The 20,843-nt window shown below is 32.7% G+C and overlaps 1 protein-coding gene across 2 annotated transcripts in view; it reads left to right on the forward strand.

Annotated features, from left to right (window-relative positions):
• Positions 1–19,049, forward strand: part of LOC115889099 (protein jagged-1b) — a 410,680-nt gene extending 391,631 nt beyond the window's left edge. The window contains exons 10-19 of one of the 2 annotated variants that reach the window (XM_030909016.1): positions 1,477–1,604; positions 9,015–9,168; positions 15,542–15,691; positions 15,775–15,888; positions 16,318–16,587; positions 16,807–17,106; positions 17,172–17,444; positions 17,504–17,760; positions 17,827–18,164; positions 18,424–19,049. In XM_030909016.1, coding sequence (XP_030764876.1) covers positions 1,477–1,604; positions 9,015–9,168; positions 15,542–15,691; positions 15,775–15,888; positions 16,318–16,587; positions 16,807–17,106; positions 17,172–17,444; positions 17,504–17,760; positions 17,827–18,164; positions 18,424–18,862 — 2,423 coding nt within the window. In that variant the 3' untranslated portion in view covers positions 18,863–19,049. Of the gene's footprint in view, positions 1–1,476; positions 1,605–9,014; positions 9,169–15,541; positions 15,692–15,774; positions 15,889–16,317; positions 16,588–16,806; positions 17,107–17,168; positions 17,445–17,503; positions 17,761–17,826; positions 18,165–18,423 lie in introns of both variants that reach the window. The other variant, XM_030909015.1, reaches the window with a different exon arrangement.
• The last annotated feature ends 1,794 nt before the right edge of the window (positions 19,050–20,843 follow it).

Consider the following 20,843-nt stretch of genomic DNA (forward strand, 5'->3'; position numbering starts at 1 on the left):
ACAAGTTGCAACAGAGACACCTTATTATAGATAGCTCTTAAGCGTTGAAGTCATGATTACAAAATTCCGCTTAAGATGGGCTAGTCACGTATACAGAATGCAAGAAAACCACCAAAACCAAAATCTCTGCTTTACGGTGAGCTTATAAACGGTAAGAGGAAACCGGGTGGACAACTCAAAAGGCACAATGATATTTTCCACGAAAACTGCAGAATGAGTTGAAGCAGCGCACAATAGAACGCAATGGAGAAGAATTGCAAACTCAGTTAACAGCGACAACCAAAGAGTAAAGAGGCAACAAAGCAGTGAGATTTTTGAATGTCCGGAGTGCGGAAGAGATATAACATCACGTATCGGGCTTTTCAATCACAGAAAAGCTCATGAAAGAAAGCGCCTTGCGCAACCATCTTCTGATGCGGGTCAAATACTCGTCAGCGAGTAACAGCAGTATGTATGTATGGGTGAGAGATGTAAAGCGTATGAAAAATCACGAATTCAAGTGTTTTACACCTCCAAATTTGATATAATAAAAACAACATAAATTCTATTCAAATACAAAGAGGAAATATAATTTACATATGAATTAAAATGATAGACAACTAAAACTGTGATGTATCTTCGTTTGTTTATTGCGACATTACCAAAAATCAGCATTGTGAGTCAAACCACCGATAATAATTGTCACTTTAACGATACGACTAGTTAAGAGTCATTCAAAACAAATCGGATTTTCAAAAATCACTTTGCAAACTAAGAGTTGAACACTTGGTTGGATATCTTATTGGCCCAGCCAATCTCTCATCAACACCAATGAAAATTATCCAAATTAACTGATTTAAAACATCCGATTTTTAATGGGAGAAAACTGAAAACTCTCAGTGGTGGCTCACATTTGGTGCTTCAATCTGTGCTAGTTGATCAAAAGAAATCGATAAAATAAAAAAATAAAGAAGACAACCAAAGGCAAGTAGAAACAAAAATGAATGAGCCTCAAGCTAGTGCACCTATGGCATGTCACGCCCATACTAACAAGCTGCAAGTTATGTCTTCTAAGGGGTAACTCCGTGGTACTCAACGTTCAAAGCGTTTTTTACTAAAACTATTTTGCTTTTTTGTGTGCGTCCAGGTTCAATATTTTATTTTTTTTTATTTATGCAAATTTTTCATTCGTTGGTTTGGACCTACAGTAGTTATATGTATTAGTATATAATATACTACAATAATTGTTCAACTTTGATCCAGTAAACATTCTGAAGCAATAATAATTCAAGTTGAAACAGGGTAGTAAAAAGTCAAATTAATATAAACCGCATCAGATATATTTCGGTTCCTCAAACCACTCACAGTTAATATAGTGCTGCACCTAAGAGCGATAACGTCGAACATCTGACTTTTACGTCATGCTCAGCATCCGCTGTTAATTTGACTAGACGTTATTAAACTAGAAGTTGAATTTAATTTAATGTTGTTTTACAGGACGAGACTGCCACACGGACATAGACGAATGCTCATCGAATCCGTGCAAGAATGGTGGAGAATGCGTAGATCAGGTTAATGGTTACAAATGCATATGCCCCGTAGGCATCACAGGTCATGAATGTGAGGTAAGAGAAATAGAAGTTTAAATTTTTGTCTGAATATAAATAGTTATTCAGTAAGCTTCTTCTTGTTTAACGTAATATTTTCCCGTTGTTATAGATCCATTGTTCCCATTGATCTAAATAGGTTTTGCGATTCTTTAATATTTTAATACAGCAAAAATATGTCGTTAATCAAAATGTAGTGGGATAAAATAAAATGCCTACGCTTTACAGATATCAACGTTATATAGTCTATAAAATGAATAACTTTGAATTTTGACCGTTATTTTTTACCAACATGGCAAATAGAAAATCCCTCTATCAAAAAAGTTACTGATATTCTTTAAATTGAGTACCTGAACGAATCAGATAGGTAACTCTTTTCACTTTCGTGAAATAGAAAAGGAAAATAATAAAACAAGTGACAGTCCTTCCTCTTCTTGCAAAAATCAACGCGAAATGTCATATTTGCGAAAAGTAAAATGTCATCAGCTTTTGACATTTCTAAATATCAGACCAATGCCGTCTCTAATAGAACAGCCCGGGAGCGAGATTTATGACGTCACGCTTTTTAGATACTACGGATGAATAAATATGTTGTAGAATACATGGAAAACATAATTATTCCTCCTTTTTTTGGTTTGTATTTTAAAAATGATATAGTTTACACGAAATATACATAATATACAATTAATAAATACAATATAATATATACCTATTTATAGTAATAAATAGTTTTGCAAATAAACTATGAACCATACAAATGCAGCAAATGTTTTACAATATACAAATAATGAATAGGTACATAAGATAATGGGTAAAATTTTGGGGTTTGAAAATCGATCTAATTTAACAAAAAACATTCAATATCTACTAATAGTGATGTATTATTATTTGCATTCATAAAATTTATATGTATATTTTGGAAGTATCAATGTTGGAAAAATTATATTTGCAAATAATACAATATCATATAAAAAAAGCGTCAGCGATGGCTATGAAATAAAGATCACTGTCATTTTATATGTAAAATTATTCTAAAACTTTTGATTTTCTTGGGATTTAGGTTCGGGAAAAACGCTGATTAAGTTTTCATTTGGTTTTCATTATTCTTATTTGGTTTAAATAAAAACATTACGGCTAACATTATAGCCTTCATCAGTGTTGTGTAATATGAAAAAAATAGTGTCGAATATAATCTAAAAATTACATATAAAATATCACACCACACACCACATAATGTTTACTGCAATTAATAAACTAATATAAACTTGTCAAAAGATGACCACATATTTTTAAAATTATTATTCTTAACACTAAAACTATCTACATTGACCATGGAGTACGATTTCAGCCATATTGTAAAACATTTGCTGCATTTGTATGGTTCATAGTTCATTTGCCAAAGTATTTATTACTATAAATAGGTATATATATTATATTTATTAACTGTTATAAAGTATGTGTATTTCATGTAAACTATATCATTTTTAAAATACAAACCAAAAATATGAGGAATAATTATGTTTTCCATGTATTCTACAACATATTTATTAATCCGTAGTATCTAACTAGGATGACGTCATAAATCTCGCTCTGAGGCTGTTCTATTAGAGACGGCATTGCGTCAGCATGGTCGCAAATTGCTAACCTAATAAAATTAACATTAGAAAAGCCCGCGGGAACTGTAAAATTCAAAGTTATTCGTTTCACAGACTATAGTAGCGTTTCATAACCCCATGGTAGGTAAATCGGTTTAAAGTTTAAGCTCTCTTATTGGTCTTTTGTTTTAGAGGGGTCATGTATACAAACGTGAGTTTAGGCTACTAATTCCAACATGAGTGGAAAATCCGGAAATGTTGGACCGCACGCATACAAGGCTTGTGGTTTAAAGATCGTGACTATAGAGGTTGTTGTTCTAATGGTAACTCAGGGCGCATTGTTATACCGGATATTGCTCTTCGTGTCTCTCCGAAAAAAAAAATGGTTACCGATTTTGATGTTTTTTACGCCATTTGTAGCTAAATTATTTGACTTTTTAGCATCTCTTTCTAAATTAAAAATGAAAGTTTCCATCTGTCAATTATACGAGGGAAAACAAAATGTTGATATTTTGGTGAAAGTTTGAAACACCTGTGGAGCATGTTAACAAAGAAAGGAATTTAAAAATTATGTTATCATCTAGGTACGTTTTTTCTCGTTAGTTTGTTTTTGATTCATCTCAATAGCTTTATTTTTGATGGACATATTCGCTTTTGAATAAGACGGTAACGATTTACAGTAATTTAAGCATTGATTTTGGGTCCTCATCAACACACTTAATAGTGTTTATTGTTTTTGTAATGTCACTGTCATTGAAAAGTCATATTATTATTATTTACTGACGTTTATTCTAGTAGCGAGGGTTTTAAGTTCTGAAGTATTTTTATGATTGATGAATTGATCATGGTAGAGATCAACTTTTGGACTTAAAACCATATCTGCTAGAGTAACTGCCACAATAATACAGATGAACAGACAATAATAATATGATTTTTAAAAGACAGTGACATTACATAAATCATAAATACTACTTTATAGGTCTGTTGACTAGGACTAAAACAAAGGTATGGGTTTAATGTAAAAAATACGAAAAAATGTTAGTGTCTTCTGCAAAACCGAATATCTCCAAAAAAAATATAGCTATTAAGATAAACCAAAAAACAAACTATCGAGAAAAGATACATCTAGACGATAAAATGATTTTTAAATATCTTGCTTTATTGACGTACAACACAGGGTGTTCCAAACTTTCACCAAAATATCAACATTTTGTTTTCCCTCGTGTAATTGACAGATAGCAACTTTCATTTTTAATTTAGAAAGAGACACTAAAAAGTTAAATAATGTGGCTACAAATTACTTAAAAATCATCAAAATCGGTCTACTAAAACACAATATTATAAAACTTTAAAACACATGAAAATTGTTAAGGTGCCCGTTTTTCGTGCCGGTGAGTGTATTTCTGTATCAACGTTTTTATTAATAAATCCATAAATCGATTGATTTGATTTTTCAGTGTACACATAATCTGTTAATACACTTACAATTGAGGAGTATTAAATATTAGTAATGAAAAACCAACTGCAAATCATTACCTATGCAAATGAGATGTCTTTATTTCCCTTTATTACACCGTTGTTTGAACGATTTTAAACATAATTGTTCGCGTTTACGAGTAGAGTCTTCGGGCTAAACAATTAGAGCCGGTTAAAATATACACGCCAAGCATCTTGGAACGCCTCTGGGGACATTTAAACGGGTAGTAATCGGACGCAGAGCTACCAGTGGTACTTTCAGATGAGCATTACTGGTAAAACGTTTTATTTTACACATAATATCTCTAATTAAAGAACAGTTAGGTTGGTTTTTAAAGTTTTTTAGCGGGTTAGTCATTTTGTATGTGACACTGAATAAAAAGATTAAGGAAGGAACGTATAAAAAAATCAGGGCGACTGCAAACGTACCTACTTCAATATAGGCGGGTTTATTAGTGGAGTTCTATTTTTTACATATGTTAAAATATAAAGTAGAACAGGCAATAAATTGCTATTTAGTTTTGTTTTACGTTGAGTGAATAAATGTTATTGTTCATACCAATTAAACTGTTGTCACGTGATTAAGCTTGACCGGCACAGCGTTGCCCACTTTTGCGTAGTTTCTTTTAATTAAAACATTTTAGGAAACAACCTTTTTATAACTTCCATTATATTTAAACAAACGTAAATTTTCTACCTTTTAAAAATTTCACGCGTTTTTAGTCGTTTCTTACTAGATTTGTTTTGTTGATAGCTTCAGGCGTTTTTTTTTCTAAAATTCGATCACTTAACATTCTAATATCTCCAGTCGGGTTCATTAAAATACAAAATAATTAATTTAGCTGCTTTTGGCTATCAAACCAATCATTCTACAAGGTGGGCAAAAAAATGCCACTTATATTTAAAACATTTGTATTTGATTAATAAAAATTATAATATAAAGACTGTTACACACCATGTAACTCACCCAGCATAAAAGCTAAGAACGTTCGGCATAATTCCTCGACTAAATGTAATTTAACAACTTCTTATTTGATGTTTAAACGGGGACTCATTTATTTTAATGTCGTTTACGGTATTTTTTTCCTTCGTTACGCTTTATATCACAGGCCGTGTGTGTTTTTTCCTTTTAATGTGGGCTGGATTAGCACAAAACGAGAAATTTTTCACATAGTCGTTTCTATAGGTGTTTCTACACCGATACAAGACAAAAATGCATTACGCAAGCTGATTAATATGCTTTTAGAGGTGAGCCAGGTGAAAAAAAAGAAATTTATCTAATGCTACAAGATATATGTTTATTATTATTCAAAAAATTAACTCATTAAATGCCACACAAGAGCTCAGTGACAAACACGATATGAGATATCTAGGATACTTAATAACAAAAAGCTTTAAAAAAAAAAGGAATTCCTCTATAATATGTTATCTTATCAAGTCGTTTACATGTCTTTACAACATTATGTTCTTCACATTAGTACATAACTACAAAGACAAGAAACATGAATTTATCTAATTGTTATAAAAGTTTCTTAATCAAATACGTTAGTAAACTCTCTAAACTACAGTTAGGTTCTTATGGAGTACCATTACTAAATAACTATTAGTATCTATATCAAGTGAGAGAATTTTAACTCGTCCTTTCTTCAGTGACTTTAATATAGCGTTTTTGATGTACTCCACATCTCATCGGTCAACAGAAAAATAATAATAATTCTCTACCTAGGTAAATAATAATTTAAAAAAAAAGTGCCATTTATTTACTTACATGTGTGTACCTTCATATAAAGCTTCTTTGAACAAATTGACTGCTTGACCTAGCCATCACCTATTAGAGCTCAGGACCGATACAAGATTTTCACACATTTTCCAATATTATTCACATTTTTTACTTGAAACCCTCAAAAAGAGGCCACTTTTGTAATATGACATTTGGTAATAACTTAGGAAGAAAATTGTTTTCTTGTCTTTTGACTGGCCACTTAGTTTTTTCAATTTCTCGGAATAAGTATATTGCGGTTAGTATATTTAAATTACTAATCAGATCAAATACGGCAATTTTTCATTGTTAGTTCCATGTATAAAGCTCAATCAATAATAGCTCACTTATCACCTTTAGTATACAGGGTGGTCCGAATTGTATTCCGGAAACTTCAGCAGCATATTCCGCAGATAAAAATAAGTAGAAAAGTTCGTATAAATGTATGTCCTAAAATGCTTAGTTTCGGAGATACAGGATGTAGAAGTTTCATTTTATTTCGATTTTTTCCAAATAATTTCTGAAGTAAAGTCAATATTTGGATGAAAATTGGTGTCTGGGAGTTTTTTGACATGAGAAATTTTATTTTGGTGTCAATATGACTCCTAACTAGTAGAGGGCGCCACCTACATGTGTTTTAACTGTTTTGAAGCGTAATAACTTTTTGTCCGTACCTGTATAAAACTACCGAGCGAAAAAATATACATCTCTGTGACTTTTTACGCAAAAAATATCTCTTGGTAAAAATCGCTACGAGCAACCGTTTTTAAGATATTTAGAATGGAAATAAACAAAACACATCATTATTGACGAAAAATAAACACGTTGAGCAGGTAGTTATTTCACTGAAATAATAAATTTAGGATTTTTTATGTTTTTAAATTAATCATAAATTTTTCTGCAAAAAATAATGATAAAACAGTTTCTGTTGAACTTCTGGCACAAAAACTTTTCAAATTTATGATTTCAGTCTAATAACTATTTAGTCAGCATGTTTAATTTATGTCAATGATCACAGGAATTGATAATTTCGATTCCAAATATCACGAGAACTATTACTCGTAGCGATTTTTACCAAGAGACTTTTTTTACATAAAAAACTACGTAAATGTATATTTTTTTACTCAGTAGTTTTATACAGGTACGGACGAAAAGTTCTTCAAAACAGTTAAGACACATGTAGGTGGCACCCCCTACAAATAGGAGTCATATTGACATCAAAACCAAATTTCTCATAGCAAAGAGCTCCCAGATACCAATTTTCATCCAAATATTGACGTTACATCAGAAATTATTTGGAAAAATTCGAAATAAAAATGAAACTTCTACACCCTCTATCTCCGAAACTACGCATTTTAGGACATACATTTATACGAACTTTTTAACTTATTTTTATATAAAGAATATGCTGCCGAAGTTTCCGGAATACAATTCGGACCACCCTGTATAATACCGGGTGCGTCTCAAAAGTGGCTCAGCCCTGTAACTTTTTTATTTTTTCAGTTAAAAAAACGAGATTTGGTATGTTAGTATATGACATAAATTGGGATTGATTGACATATTCAATTGTTTTCGATTACTTCCTGTTTCACCGGAAATGACTACAACTTTTGATTGTTTAATGGCACCCTCGGCGGCGGATTTTTAAATGGTACCTATATTACAGGTATATTTTTACTTTATTCGATAGAAAATGATACTCTGAGTGAATGACATATCATATGTCAACTTTTGACACGTTCGCATATGGTTTATTTGAAATTATAACTTGCGGTTCGTAACGAAAATTTGACTCGAAATACCAAGTGTGTGGTATCAAATTATTCGTAAAAAAATGCTTTTTCCAAATATGCTAATGAGCCACCCTCATTTGAAAAAACTGAGATATGATTAAAAATACGATTTAAGCATTTTCTAACTGGCCAGGACAAGACACTAAAAACATTAGACGATCAAATCTATTTTTCCAAGGCTCCTTGATTAAGAATTAGTGTTTTTAACATAGAACCAGAGTGCCTCCAGATTGAATGTTAAAATACGATTTTTTATTAAGCGAGAATGTCAAAAGTTGACATATTACATCTCATTCTATTCAGAATGTAATTTTCCATCGAATAAATAATGGTGTCATTTAAAAATCAAAAGTTGTAGTATTTCTGGTGAAACAGGAAGTGACCAAAAACAATTGAATACGTCAATCAATCCTAATTTATATCATATACTAACAAACCCAATCTCGTTTTTTTATCAGAAAAAAATAAAAAAGTTATAGGGGTGAGCCACTTTTGAGACACACCCGATATAGTATTTATTATTTTTTAATTATAACTCATAAAAAATAGCTTAGGCATAACAATAAAATAAAATTCATATATAAAAAGAAAGAAAGAAAATCTAGGAACTAGTGGGGTTGCAGTCGGAAGGGTTTGGACTAAAAATAATACACTTTGTTAATGGTCAAGCTTTATGAATTTATTTATTACATCCGCAGAACACTGGAATGGAAATACAGTGTCCTGAGGACCTCAAAGGAATCTATAGTACCTATTGCATTAAACGTATTTTTAGAGTATTTACATAATTAATGACTTTTTTCAGAATGACTACGATCACTGCAATCCTGATCCCTGCCAAAACGGAGCACCATGTTTCAAAGCGCAAAACGACTATTATTGCCATTGTCCGGAAGGGTGGCAAGGAAAAAACTGCAGTCAGGCCAAACTTGTTTGTGAGAATCCACCTTGTGAAAATGGTGAGTTTATGTTTTTATGTAGTAAATACATACCTAATAATTATTATACTCCAACAAATTATATTGAGCACCAGCCAGTCAACTTCATATACTGCGCTTATTTTCCTACACATACTAATAAACAGAACACCATTCTCCAGTTGTTTTTATAAACGAAGCTTTTGTCACCTTGGCTTTAGTGTCACCTTGTTTTTTTGTCCACCTTTGGCTTTAGTGAACCTTCGTTTATTCGCTCAGAATCCGACTTCTTACAAAACGTATGATAACCGAATATCTTGGTACAATCGTAAATCTCAATGGCAAAGACTATAACTTAACCGGCTGGTACTGAATGGGCTGTAATATTGTGAGACTTTTTTACTTATATCTGTACTCTCCTACTCTCCTCTTTACCCAAGCATACTGTAATAGTATATTACACACCAAGGTGGAAAGTGTTTCATTAGGTACTGTCGAGAAATTTGATTGAAATCTCGAGACAGAAATGAAACTTTACACCGAGGTTTGTATACTATTTTATTTCCAACCATCAATATTCTGCAAAATATTTTTTTTCATTTACAAAAGTTTTAAGAAAAAAATGCATAGTAGGTTTTTGAAACATTTAATGGTTGTTATGCCGATAGCAGGAGGATACATAAATAAGTCAAAATGTCACGAGTTGTCAAATTAGAAAATTACATTTTTTAAGAGTGGAAATCACTGAGAATATTAAGAAAAATGTCGAGCGATAGTGACGAAGATATGAATTGTACACCACCGGAAGTTAAAAAACATGCCGAAAAAGCTGAAGAATGTTTGATTCCGGAAAAAAGCCGTAACCGCTACGAGAACTGTTACAAAGCATATCAAAAGTGGTGCACTGAAAAAAAAGTTAAAAAAATAGGCTCTGAGACTGTCTTGCTAGCATTTTTTGGTGATATGAGCCAGAATAAAAAACCTTCTACACTTTGGTCAATGTACAGCATGATCAAAACCATAATTAAAACCTAATTTAAAAATCTGTATTTACTTCCCGCCCACGGGAGGGAAGTAAACTTTCCACCCGTGGGTGGGAAGTAAAAGTTAGAAAACTGACATTTTCCAACCTTCAATAAGTCGGAAATGTCAACATTACTTATATGGTTGTAAATAAATCTTATTTGATAGGAAAATTTGTGTAGCTAAAGGAAACGATTTTTTTTGGCTGTGGATTTTTGACATGTTTTGGATGTGAAACATTGCAGAGAGAGAGATCCGCGATCTTTTATCACACTTTCAACATGTGAAGGTTTCTGAGAGATTTGAACCATATTTGAACTGCACAGTCTATTGATTCAGTCCAAATCACAACGTGCAATGGCGGCTACGATAAAGATGTCATCGAAGAAATGTTGAAAGAGCTGCGATCTTTCATTCGTAACATGGAATTCTCTACGTACCTAGACATTCGCCTTTGTTATAAAACAAGTCGGATTTTGGGCTTTATTGAAGCTCCGTTTATAAAAAAAATATCGAGACTGCTCTGGCTGACATGTGTACGAGAATAGGCGCGATAGGTGAAGTGCGGTGAAGGGCTGTGATATCCAGTCGAGGTCATCGTAAAAAAACGAATCAAAATGAAACAGTAATAACTCAATCGACGTTTAACTACATAGGTATATCAATAACGATCATCTTTATCCATTTCTCTTTTATGAAGCGCACACAGTTTAGAACAACAAACTGCCTACCCGCTCAATTAACCTACCTGTTAAAGTTTTATAAAAGTAGAATTAACCTCTAAATCGGGTTGGAGATAAGGCCACCGCCACAATGCTATCGGCCGATCTACGCTATTGTGGTCCGTCCAACACGGGTGACTTGCACCATTACAACAATTTACAGGAGAGCGTACGGTTCATTTTCGTTGTTATGACGCGGATTTTTCTTTATCTTCGGATCGTATCTGATGGATCGATAGCTTCAAACGAGATGGAATCGAATTAGGTGTTCTATCGCGGTAATTAGAGAAGCGATCTGTTTGATTTTTATACATAACGTTAGCTTGAAAGTGGTAGACAATGAGGACATAACATATGTATATTCGATACCAATTAAACTTTTAGTTACGTAATCGAGGGCGCGATTTAACAAACATTTTCGACTTGACTGACTAAATTTAAATGTCTCGCTGGGGATTCAGGTGGTAGCTCTGCTGTAAAAAATATCAACCTGTCACATTTATTCATTTATTTCCTGATAATTTGCACTTGTGACTGGTATACTGGTGTATATTATTTTTCATATCAACATAGGTCCGATTTTGCTTTGTTTCGTAGCTACAGGGTGTTAAAGTCTTAATAATTTTTCGATTTATTATATTTTTCTTCCAAGTACTTTTAGTGATTCGAATGAAATTTTGAGGGTAAAAGTTACTATAATTGCTACATATTTTAATGTTAAAAAATTGTCGATAAATTCATCAGGGACATGCATATTACCCTGGTTACCACTGGAATATTTTTCAAAAATAGAACATGTGCGCCACTGACTTTTCTTTTATTGATATCAAAATTGTGTAGGCCGTTTAATGCCAATTAAAAGTTATCTCTTGATATTTTATCGAATTCGGCCTCCTTGATGAGATAAACGCAATTTTATTATTCACAATTAATAAAATTAAAATAAAAATAAAATTAATAAATTATATATTTTAAGTAATTTATTATTAAATATTATTACTATTAGTTATGATTAGTCCAACCTACAGATAATTACAAAAAACTTAATTTTAAAAAGTTTGAACATCCTGTATCTCTAAAACTATGCATTTCCATACCCATGTTTATAAGAACCTCATATTTTTTGATGGGAAATCATGAGTACTTATTTAAAACTTTCGCTATTACACTTAGAGCAAGGCAAATTAATAAAATTGCGTTTATCTCATCAAGGAGGCCGAAATCGACAAAATATCAAGAGACAATTTTTAATCGGCATTAAACTGTTTACACTATTTCGCCAACAAGAGAAAAAAAAGTCAGTGGCGTACATGCTTTTTTTAGAAAAATATTTCAGTGATAACCCATATGCATGTCCCTGGTGAATATGTCGACACTTTTTTAGCATTAAAATATGTCGCATTTATAGTAACTTTTACCCTCAAAATTTCATTCGAGGCGTTAAAAGTACTTGGAAGAAAATTAAAATAAATCGAAAAAATATTGAGACTTTAACACCCTGTAGCTACGAAACAAAGCAGAATCGGACCTATGTTGATATAAAAAAATAAATCCTATTTTTACGTGATGAATCTCCCCACGAGAAATGGCACATGTTTTTTTAAACACCCTGTATAACCATATTGCGTTCTCTAAATAATATAAAATCTCAATTAGATGAGTATGAAATCGACGTTTAGCCACGTGATAAGCGAAAACGTGATTTTGAAAAAAAATCGGCGCGAATGTACGTACACGGCTTATGAATCTTTCGTCGGGGATTCCTCAGTTGACAGGGCAATTTCAAGACCGAAAGTGTGTTGGGGGCGGGTGCGGGGAAGAGAATCCAGCGCCGCGGGGGTTCAGGATCCCCCGTTGCTTCGGAAATGAACCCGGGGCGGCGCGCGGATCTCGTGTTCTTTTTTTTGTGCGCGTTTGGCTGCTGCCACCAGCTTAATTGACGGCATCTTCGAGCGAGGGACATGAAAACGGCGCGAGATGAAAGCGAAAAAATTGACTAATGCGGGTTTATTTTTCTGTAAAAGTACAAGGTGATTCGAACTTTAACGGTGACCTACACACAACGATTTGCATGCCAAATCGCAAAGCTCAGATCTTAGGACCAAATCGATAGATCGTTCTTTTCACACTACACGATTTTATAAAAAATAGTTTTGTCAGTCTATAGTCTAGTGCCTTTACTTAACCCTTAAAAACACTAATTTTTAATCAAGGAGCCTTGGAAAAATGGATTTGATCGTCCAATGTTTTTCGTATCTTGCCCTGGCCGATTAAGTTTGATTCTCACTATACCTTCCGTTTCCATTCCATATCCATTCCGTATTTTTTATTATATTGACGCTATACGTAAGCTTCTGTTCCGTATCAGTTCCATACTTTTTATTGTACAATTTATATCATTAAGAAAATTTTATTTAGAAAATTTGTGTCTTTTGAATCTATTACATTCAATTAAGAGGTGAAAGAATGAATAAATATCAGTAAAATTTTAACAGAGCTGGTACAAATGTAAGAACTTGACAACGCTGTTTCCGATAAGGTTCAGTCCGTCCGCCAAAAAAAATGTATGGAAGGAAAGGATATGGAACGGAATGGAAACGGAACGTATAGTGTGCATTATCCTATTCATTCACATGATATAAAATTTTATGTAAACGGAAGGAAAACGGAAGGGAGCTGATATCGAAGGTATATTGAGAATCAACCTTAAAAGATGCCCAAAAAAGCTCGTATTTTTAATCATATCTCAATTTTTTCAAATGGAACAAGAGTGGTTCATTAGCATATTTGGAAAAAGCATTTTTTACGAATAATTTGGTACCACACATTTGGTATTTCGAGTCAAATTATCGTTATGAACGGCATGTTACAATTGAATTATTTTTTAAACCATATGGGAAAATGTCAAAAGTTGACGTATGATATGTCCAGTGCCGGTTTATCCATTAGACAAGATAAGCAATTGCCTAGGGCGGCAGGCTGATAAGGGGCGGCATTTTTGAAATAATAAACTTAAACTTGAATTTTTATTAGTTGAAGGGGGCGGCAAAATAAATGGTGCCTAGGGTACCAAATCACCTTAACGCGGCCCTGGATGTGTCATTCTATTCAGAGTGTCATTTTCGAATAAACAAAAGAAGACCGGGGGTGCCATTTAAAAATTAATTGTTGTGGAAATAAAAAATAAAAAGTTGTAGTCTTTTCTGGTAAACCCGGAAGTGACCAAAGACAATTGGATACGTCAATCAATTCTAATTTATGGTCATATACTAATCTCGTTTTTTTATCTAAAAATAAAAAAAACTTATAAATAAGACATCTATTCGAGCCTAAAATTGTTCTGTTCCTGAATTTCCACCAGCGCAACGATATATCGATACCCCATAACTATAAAGCAATAATTCAATTCCGATCCTAGTTCATGAGCCGTTCATCAAGCACTTAGTAATAAACTGGTGATTTACCTTAACCGTAACTTCTTAAATAACGGTTGTCGGCCGCGCATTAGAAACAAAAACGCACGGTTGCGCGCACCCATCTTCCGCTAAATTTATCGGACCGTATTTTTTTCGAATCGCTGAAATTATCCGCAAAGACAGGCAATTACTCCTCACTGGCACGCAAGCGCAACTATTCACCTATATAAGGACTAATTTCAATGGCCGCGAATATTTTAGGCATTATCTCCGACTAGGAAATGCCTATTTACCTAATAACAAACCATTACAATACATCAGTCGAAATACCGAAGTAGAGTTACCAGGTTTTTTATCTTTTGTCTAGTTTATAGTGCTCTGTCAACGTGAAAGAATTGTAAGTAAATGTGTTTGTTCTTTCTAATTCATATATATCTCTTGGATAAAGCAAATAGTTCATTATTAGTGAATAAATGCAATAAAATTTAAAGACGAGATATAAACTCTGAATCCACAGGAAATAAACCATTAAATACAGAGCTTGTACTTGTCTCTTTTTCAGAAATATGTAAAAAAGAACTAATGCTTATGAGTCCATTTCACTAGTCCGAAAAAGTAGCAAAATAAGCGTTCGGCATTTAACGTTTTATGTAAAGCTGGCTAGGTATTTTTACACACATGAAGAAGGAAATTAAAGCTAAAGGATTATACTATATCCGTATTGTAGCACATTTTTAGACAACTTTTTTATTTTTAAGATTTTGATGGTCAAACATCAACAAAATATTCCTTATGTTTGGACTAAATTTTCTCGAAATTAATGACATAATTTAAAATTCCGTTACAATACGGAAATAGATTGAAGTTTTGTGATTACACTGATATATAATTTATATGGTTTTGTCACAAATTGCTCGCTATTTTATGGCAAATGCTGAAGCTCTGCAAACCTTAATCAAATCACGTGTGTCTGCTTAGGCAGATTTTTCAAATATAATTTATATTTCCTTCGACCACACACCCGCTTTACCCCACCCCTGAGAGTAGCCCGAAAGTACAGCGTAAGACTCTTAAAATATAAACGTAATCATTGTCTGAAATAATGCAAATTATCTTCACCGATAAATCTATTTATTTTAATAAAAATATTGACTATTCATCTGCTGTTGATTAAAACTGGTGTATTATTAGAATTAACAAATATTCTACAAGATGTTGCAAGCAATATTTTAATTATATATGTTTTTGTTTCAGGAATAGATAGTTGTGTAGTGGTATCTGTCGGTGGAAGCAGAAGTTCAGCTCCAAGCCTATGTGGTGAACACGGTCACTGCATCAACCAACCAGGAATAGGATACAAATGCCAATGTCAGCCAGGCTACACTGGAAAATACTGTCATGAAAGTATGTACAGATTTTGTGCCTCAAAGTTTCATTAAAATAACTTATTAGTAAAATTATATTTATTAAAAGACATTTTTTTATAGATATCAACGATTGCAAAGTCAACCCTTGTGAAAATGGTGGTACATGCGTGGATAAAGTGAATGCTTTTCAGTGTATATGCAATGAAGGTTGGGAGGGTGCTTTATGTAGTATAAGTAAGTAGTACCATTAAATTCAGATATGGATTTTTAGTATGTCGAATCAGGAGGCAATAGAATAAAGACTATACATGATTTCAAAAATGTGGTGTATAGGACCAAACTTGAAAATTATTTAATATTTATATTTCAATTAAAACGTGATAATCATATCCAACAAGATTATGAAAAAATACAATTTCACAATTTTGTAATAAAGAGAATATGGTGTTGATACTGAGGACCTGGAATTTTCATTTTAAGTCAATTTACATATAATATAAAGACAATTCAATGACTTTTTTGAATTGTGTATAGTCCAAATATTTTTATATGTTAAATAAAGTTCAGGTTAAAGACAAATGTAACCATTAGTTCAATTATTTTCTTTTTGTTTTTATGATTTATGTCGTTTTGAGGTAATAGCACACAATTAATTTATTACAGATACTGATGACTGTACGCCAAGTCCATGTCGTAACAACGGCACCTGCATAGATGGCGTCGCCGATTTCGAATGCGAATGTAAAAACGGTTGGAAAGGAAAAACGTGTAGTCTCAAAGATAGCCACTGCGATCACACGACCTGTAAAAACGGCGGGACTTGTCAAGATTTAGGCAACACCTTCATGTGCAGGTGCCCTCCCGACTGGGAAGGTACCACCTGTCACATAGCTAAACAAACTGCTTGTACTTCAAACCCATGTTTAAACGGAGGTTTGTACTCCTATATAATACAAGTATATATATATATATATATATATATATATATATATATATATATATATATATATATATATATATATATATATATATATATATATATATATATATATATATATATATATATATATATATATATATATATATATATATATATTTTGTACTACTATATAATATAAGTATGCACTTGTTTAATTTACTGTTAATTTGCAGGAACATGTGTAAACACTGGCGATTACTATCAATGTATCTGTCGAGACGGTTTCGAGGGCAACCACTGTCAAGATGACGTCAACGATTGTAGTCCTCAACCTTGTTACAATGGAGGAAAGTGCATTGATGGAGTTAACTGGTTCTTGTGTGAATGCGCTAATGGATTCACAGGTCCCGACTGCAGAATTAATGTAAATGACTGTGCATCAAACCCTTGTGGATATGGTTCAACCTGTATTGATGGCATCGGGGATTATAAATGTATTTGTCCGCCAGCGAGGAGAGGAAAGAATTGCAATAGTGAGTATATTAGTACTTTATTAAAAATGATTTTATCCTCACAACACTTCCTTTTATTTCAGTAGATGATATTGCATACCTACCTTCTCCAGGCAGTTGCTTATGGAACAGCCACAGTCTAGAAAATAACGTCACGTGGCAACATGAATGTAATACGTGCATATGTAACAGCGGTGTAGTTAAATGCACCAAAATATGGTGCGGACTAGGAAACTGCCGCACGTCCAATCAGCAAAGTACCATGTGTAATCTGAATCAAGTCTGTGTCCCAACCTCAACAGAAACTTGCCTTGCACCTCCTTGCCTACCATATGGAGAATGCAGAGACTTAGAAAGTGGTAAAAACTGTTACAGGATATATGTAAACGCCAAATAACTAATAAACTTATGTTTACAGGTCGTAGAGTGAAGCCTCCGCTTTTACCAAGCCCTAGCACGTGTTGGCCGAACCAAGCAGTACTGAGTAATAATTGTGCTAGACTTACATTACTTCTCGACAGAGTCAAGTTGCCTCAAGGAATTACAGTGGAAGGATTATGTGGTGACTTAAGACGTTTACTGGCAAATCAGCAGGCTATTGAAGGTTTACAGCACGAGCTAGTATTACTTTGTGACTTGAAAATGGATTATAATGATACCATTGAAGTCACTTTGGTAAGTACCATAAATACATTTAAAATCCGTGGTTTTGACACGTCTCTAACTCAAATTCTTTTACAGTTTGGAAGCCACTGGGTCCTCGATGGAATTCGTGTAGTAGGTGAGGCGATCTCGCGGAAACAAACTAGCCTCTTAGCATTGACATCAATAGTGGAAGTTAAAGTAGAAACAGCGTTAATATCTGGTGAACAACAGAGTAACAAAGTTCTGATTGCACTCGTTTGCTTTGTTATCATTGGACTAACAACGGCGGCTTTTATTGGGTTACTGTATTTTAGACAGAGAAGAAGAAACTTGGGAATCAGCGGGATGAACCTATCTCCCTCGTCTGACACTTGCCATAGAAATCACGAAGATGAAAAGTCAAACAATTTGCAGAACGAGGAAAATCTAAGAAGGTAATTTCTTATATATTCTAATATTAAACATTTTTGCCATCGTTGATTAATCTCAACTCTTATATACTTTGAATATCTTCCTGTGTTTCGGAATATGGATTATTCTAATTAAATTAAATGGGATATAAAAGAAAATAGCATTACATTGGCTCATAGAATACGTAAAATAGTTGTGTGGCAACAGCCAACAAATATATTTTAACCCTCAGTTCTTCTAACTAAATTTTGTCTTAATAAATATTACTTTTTTACATTCTAGAAAAGAAATGGCAGGAAGTGGAAGCATGGCGAGCATAAATTCAGCCACAGGATGCGGCTTTGATATGCCTAGGGTAAGCGTAGTCCGACCTTTATCCCTGCTGCCCAGTGAAAGCTCTAGCGAGATGCTAGAAATGATCTCGGAAGTGGAGTGCCCCGGATCGAGGAAGACAATGCTCGTATTACCCGGCACCAGCGCATCGGAGACGACGCTCAAGCTCAGCGATAGCATGACGTTGGATGGCCTGAGCCCCGCTCACCGCAGCAGCCAAATCATGCTGTACAAAGCCCAGAATCCGGACGTGCGGAAAAACACGGCCGCCTTCGACGATTCGTCCGGACACAAGGACTTCACCAAGAGCATCATTAATGTGAATAAGCAGAGGACTACACAACAGAACACCAGTGGCAGTGTCGATGTGCTTACTGTTCTTGTTTAAGAGGGCCAGTTTTTACGTTATAGTTAGATAAATGTTCGTTTTAGAAAATTATGGTGACTATACACATACTGCAATACAATTGGGCCTTGTTCTAGACACATGATAATATTAATGATCTATTTGAATAATGAATGTATTACAAATTTTACTTATAGTAATCTTATTTTTTTTTAAATCAAGTCAAGTAATCAAAAGATATCTTTGAAATCCGGTTTTATTGGATTTCGAATCAATTGGTCTAGGTTGCACCCTGATGACAAAATCACGTCAGATTTGCCATTACTCTGAATTTTGAATTTTTATATTATGATTTTTTTAAATACAATTGAGATAAAATTAGAGTAAAAATCAGGCATCATAAAATTATATAAACATCCCTCGATCATTCGTAATAGTAAAATCATGCTAAAACACCAGATTGTCTCAATGTGTTTAAAAACTCATAACAAACGATGGCTCGCGACTCAGCGATGGGGTTTATCAAAGCGTGGCAAAGCTTATGCTCATGATAACAATATAATATTTATACAGAGTGAAAATGAATAAGTGTCTTTAAAATATCTGAATGTGTGTAGTCATATCAACTGAAGCATTATAAAAGCAGTATAATTTCTTTTTGTGCAATTTTAGTTCTAGGAAAGAAGAAATATTATATCATACACTGCAAATAATGCATCATATTGATGTTAATTTATATATAAGAATATCTATATACAATGATAATATGTATGATTATGACATATATTGTTTTAAAGAAAATTTATAAACTACTTTAACTAAAAGTAATTATAAACTGTATATAAAATATAAACTACACCGATTTCTTGTGTAAATAATTGTTAAGAAGAACCTCTTATTGAAAGACTATCAAAAAGTATTAACATTTTGTTACAAGAAATATAATAAGAGTTTTTTGTACGGATATAGGAGATACAACATAACGCTAAACTTAAAGATGCCTTTATTTTAGTGGTATATTAGAACTAAAATAAATTAACTGACCCTCGCAGACTTTTTGTAATTTATTTTAACTAAAAGCCAAGAAAACATGTTTTATATATTGGCGTGAGGTAAATGATCTCGTGATTGAAAACGACCAGACCGAAATAAACGTAATTTAAAAATAAATAGTGTGATATTATTTAATGTTTTAAATTGTTTTTATATTTGTTAAATTTTTTAAAAAGACATTTTTATTTAAATCTAATAGAAGTGTAATTCAGGTTAACGATGTACATAATTTTGTTTTTATTTTGTATTTATTATTTTCATTGTTCCTTTTTTATATAACTTTTTTATTATTATTTGTATTATTAGATTGTATTTTTTAAATGTCCTTTTAAACCCTGTGTGAACGTGGACAGTGTAATTTATTTTTATAATAGACTTTTGTAATGATCAGTTTTATATTAATCAATTAAGCAATGAAGATTTAATGTGTACATATTTTGTAAATAGTTAATAATCAGTATTGCAAAAGACATTGTATTTTTGTAAAAGTTAATTTTATTAGTAGAACTAGAGAATCATTCCATATTTATTGTAAGGTTCAAGGACACTTTTTAAACCGACATTATTTACTATTGAAATTAAATATTAATTGTTTTAAATAAATTGAAAATTGTTCTTGAACCGTATAACTTTTAGAAACATTCACTAATGTTAACACCAGTACTTAGCCTATTCTAAAATAAAATACAATAGTGCCTTTCTCGTGCCTGACATATTCTAAGACTTGTCATCAATAAATGTTCGCAATTTTCTTTATAGAAACGAAAAGAGGGTATTAAATAGATTTGTAAGAGAACAGTTTGTATATTTTGTAAAGTTGAAATATTTTGCATAAATTTGCAAAGAAAATGCTTGTAATTAAATTCAGATTAGAGCTTGACATTTATAATAATAAAGAATTACTAGAATGAATGGTTGTTTATTTTATACCATAATTAGATGTGTGGAATAACCCAATTCACACGATAAA

The sequence above is a fragment of the Sitophilus oryzae genome, unplaced genomic scaffold (assembly GCF_002938485.1).
Source record: "Sitophilus oryzae breed Bouriz unplaced genomic scaffold, Soryzae_2.0 scaffold_810_pilon_pilon, whole genome shotgun sequence".
NCBI lineage: Eukaryota > Metazoa > Arthropoda > Insecta > Coleoptera > Curculionidae > Sitophilus > Sitophilus oryzae.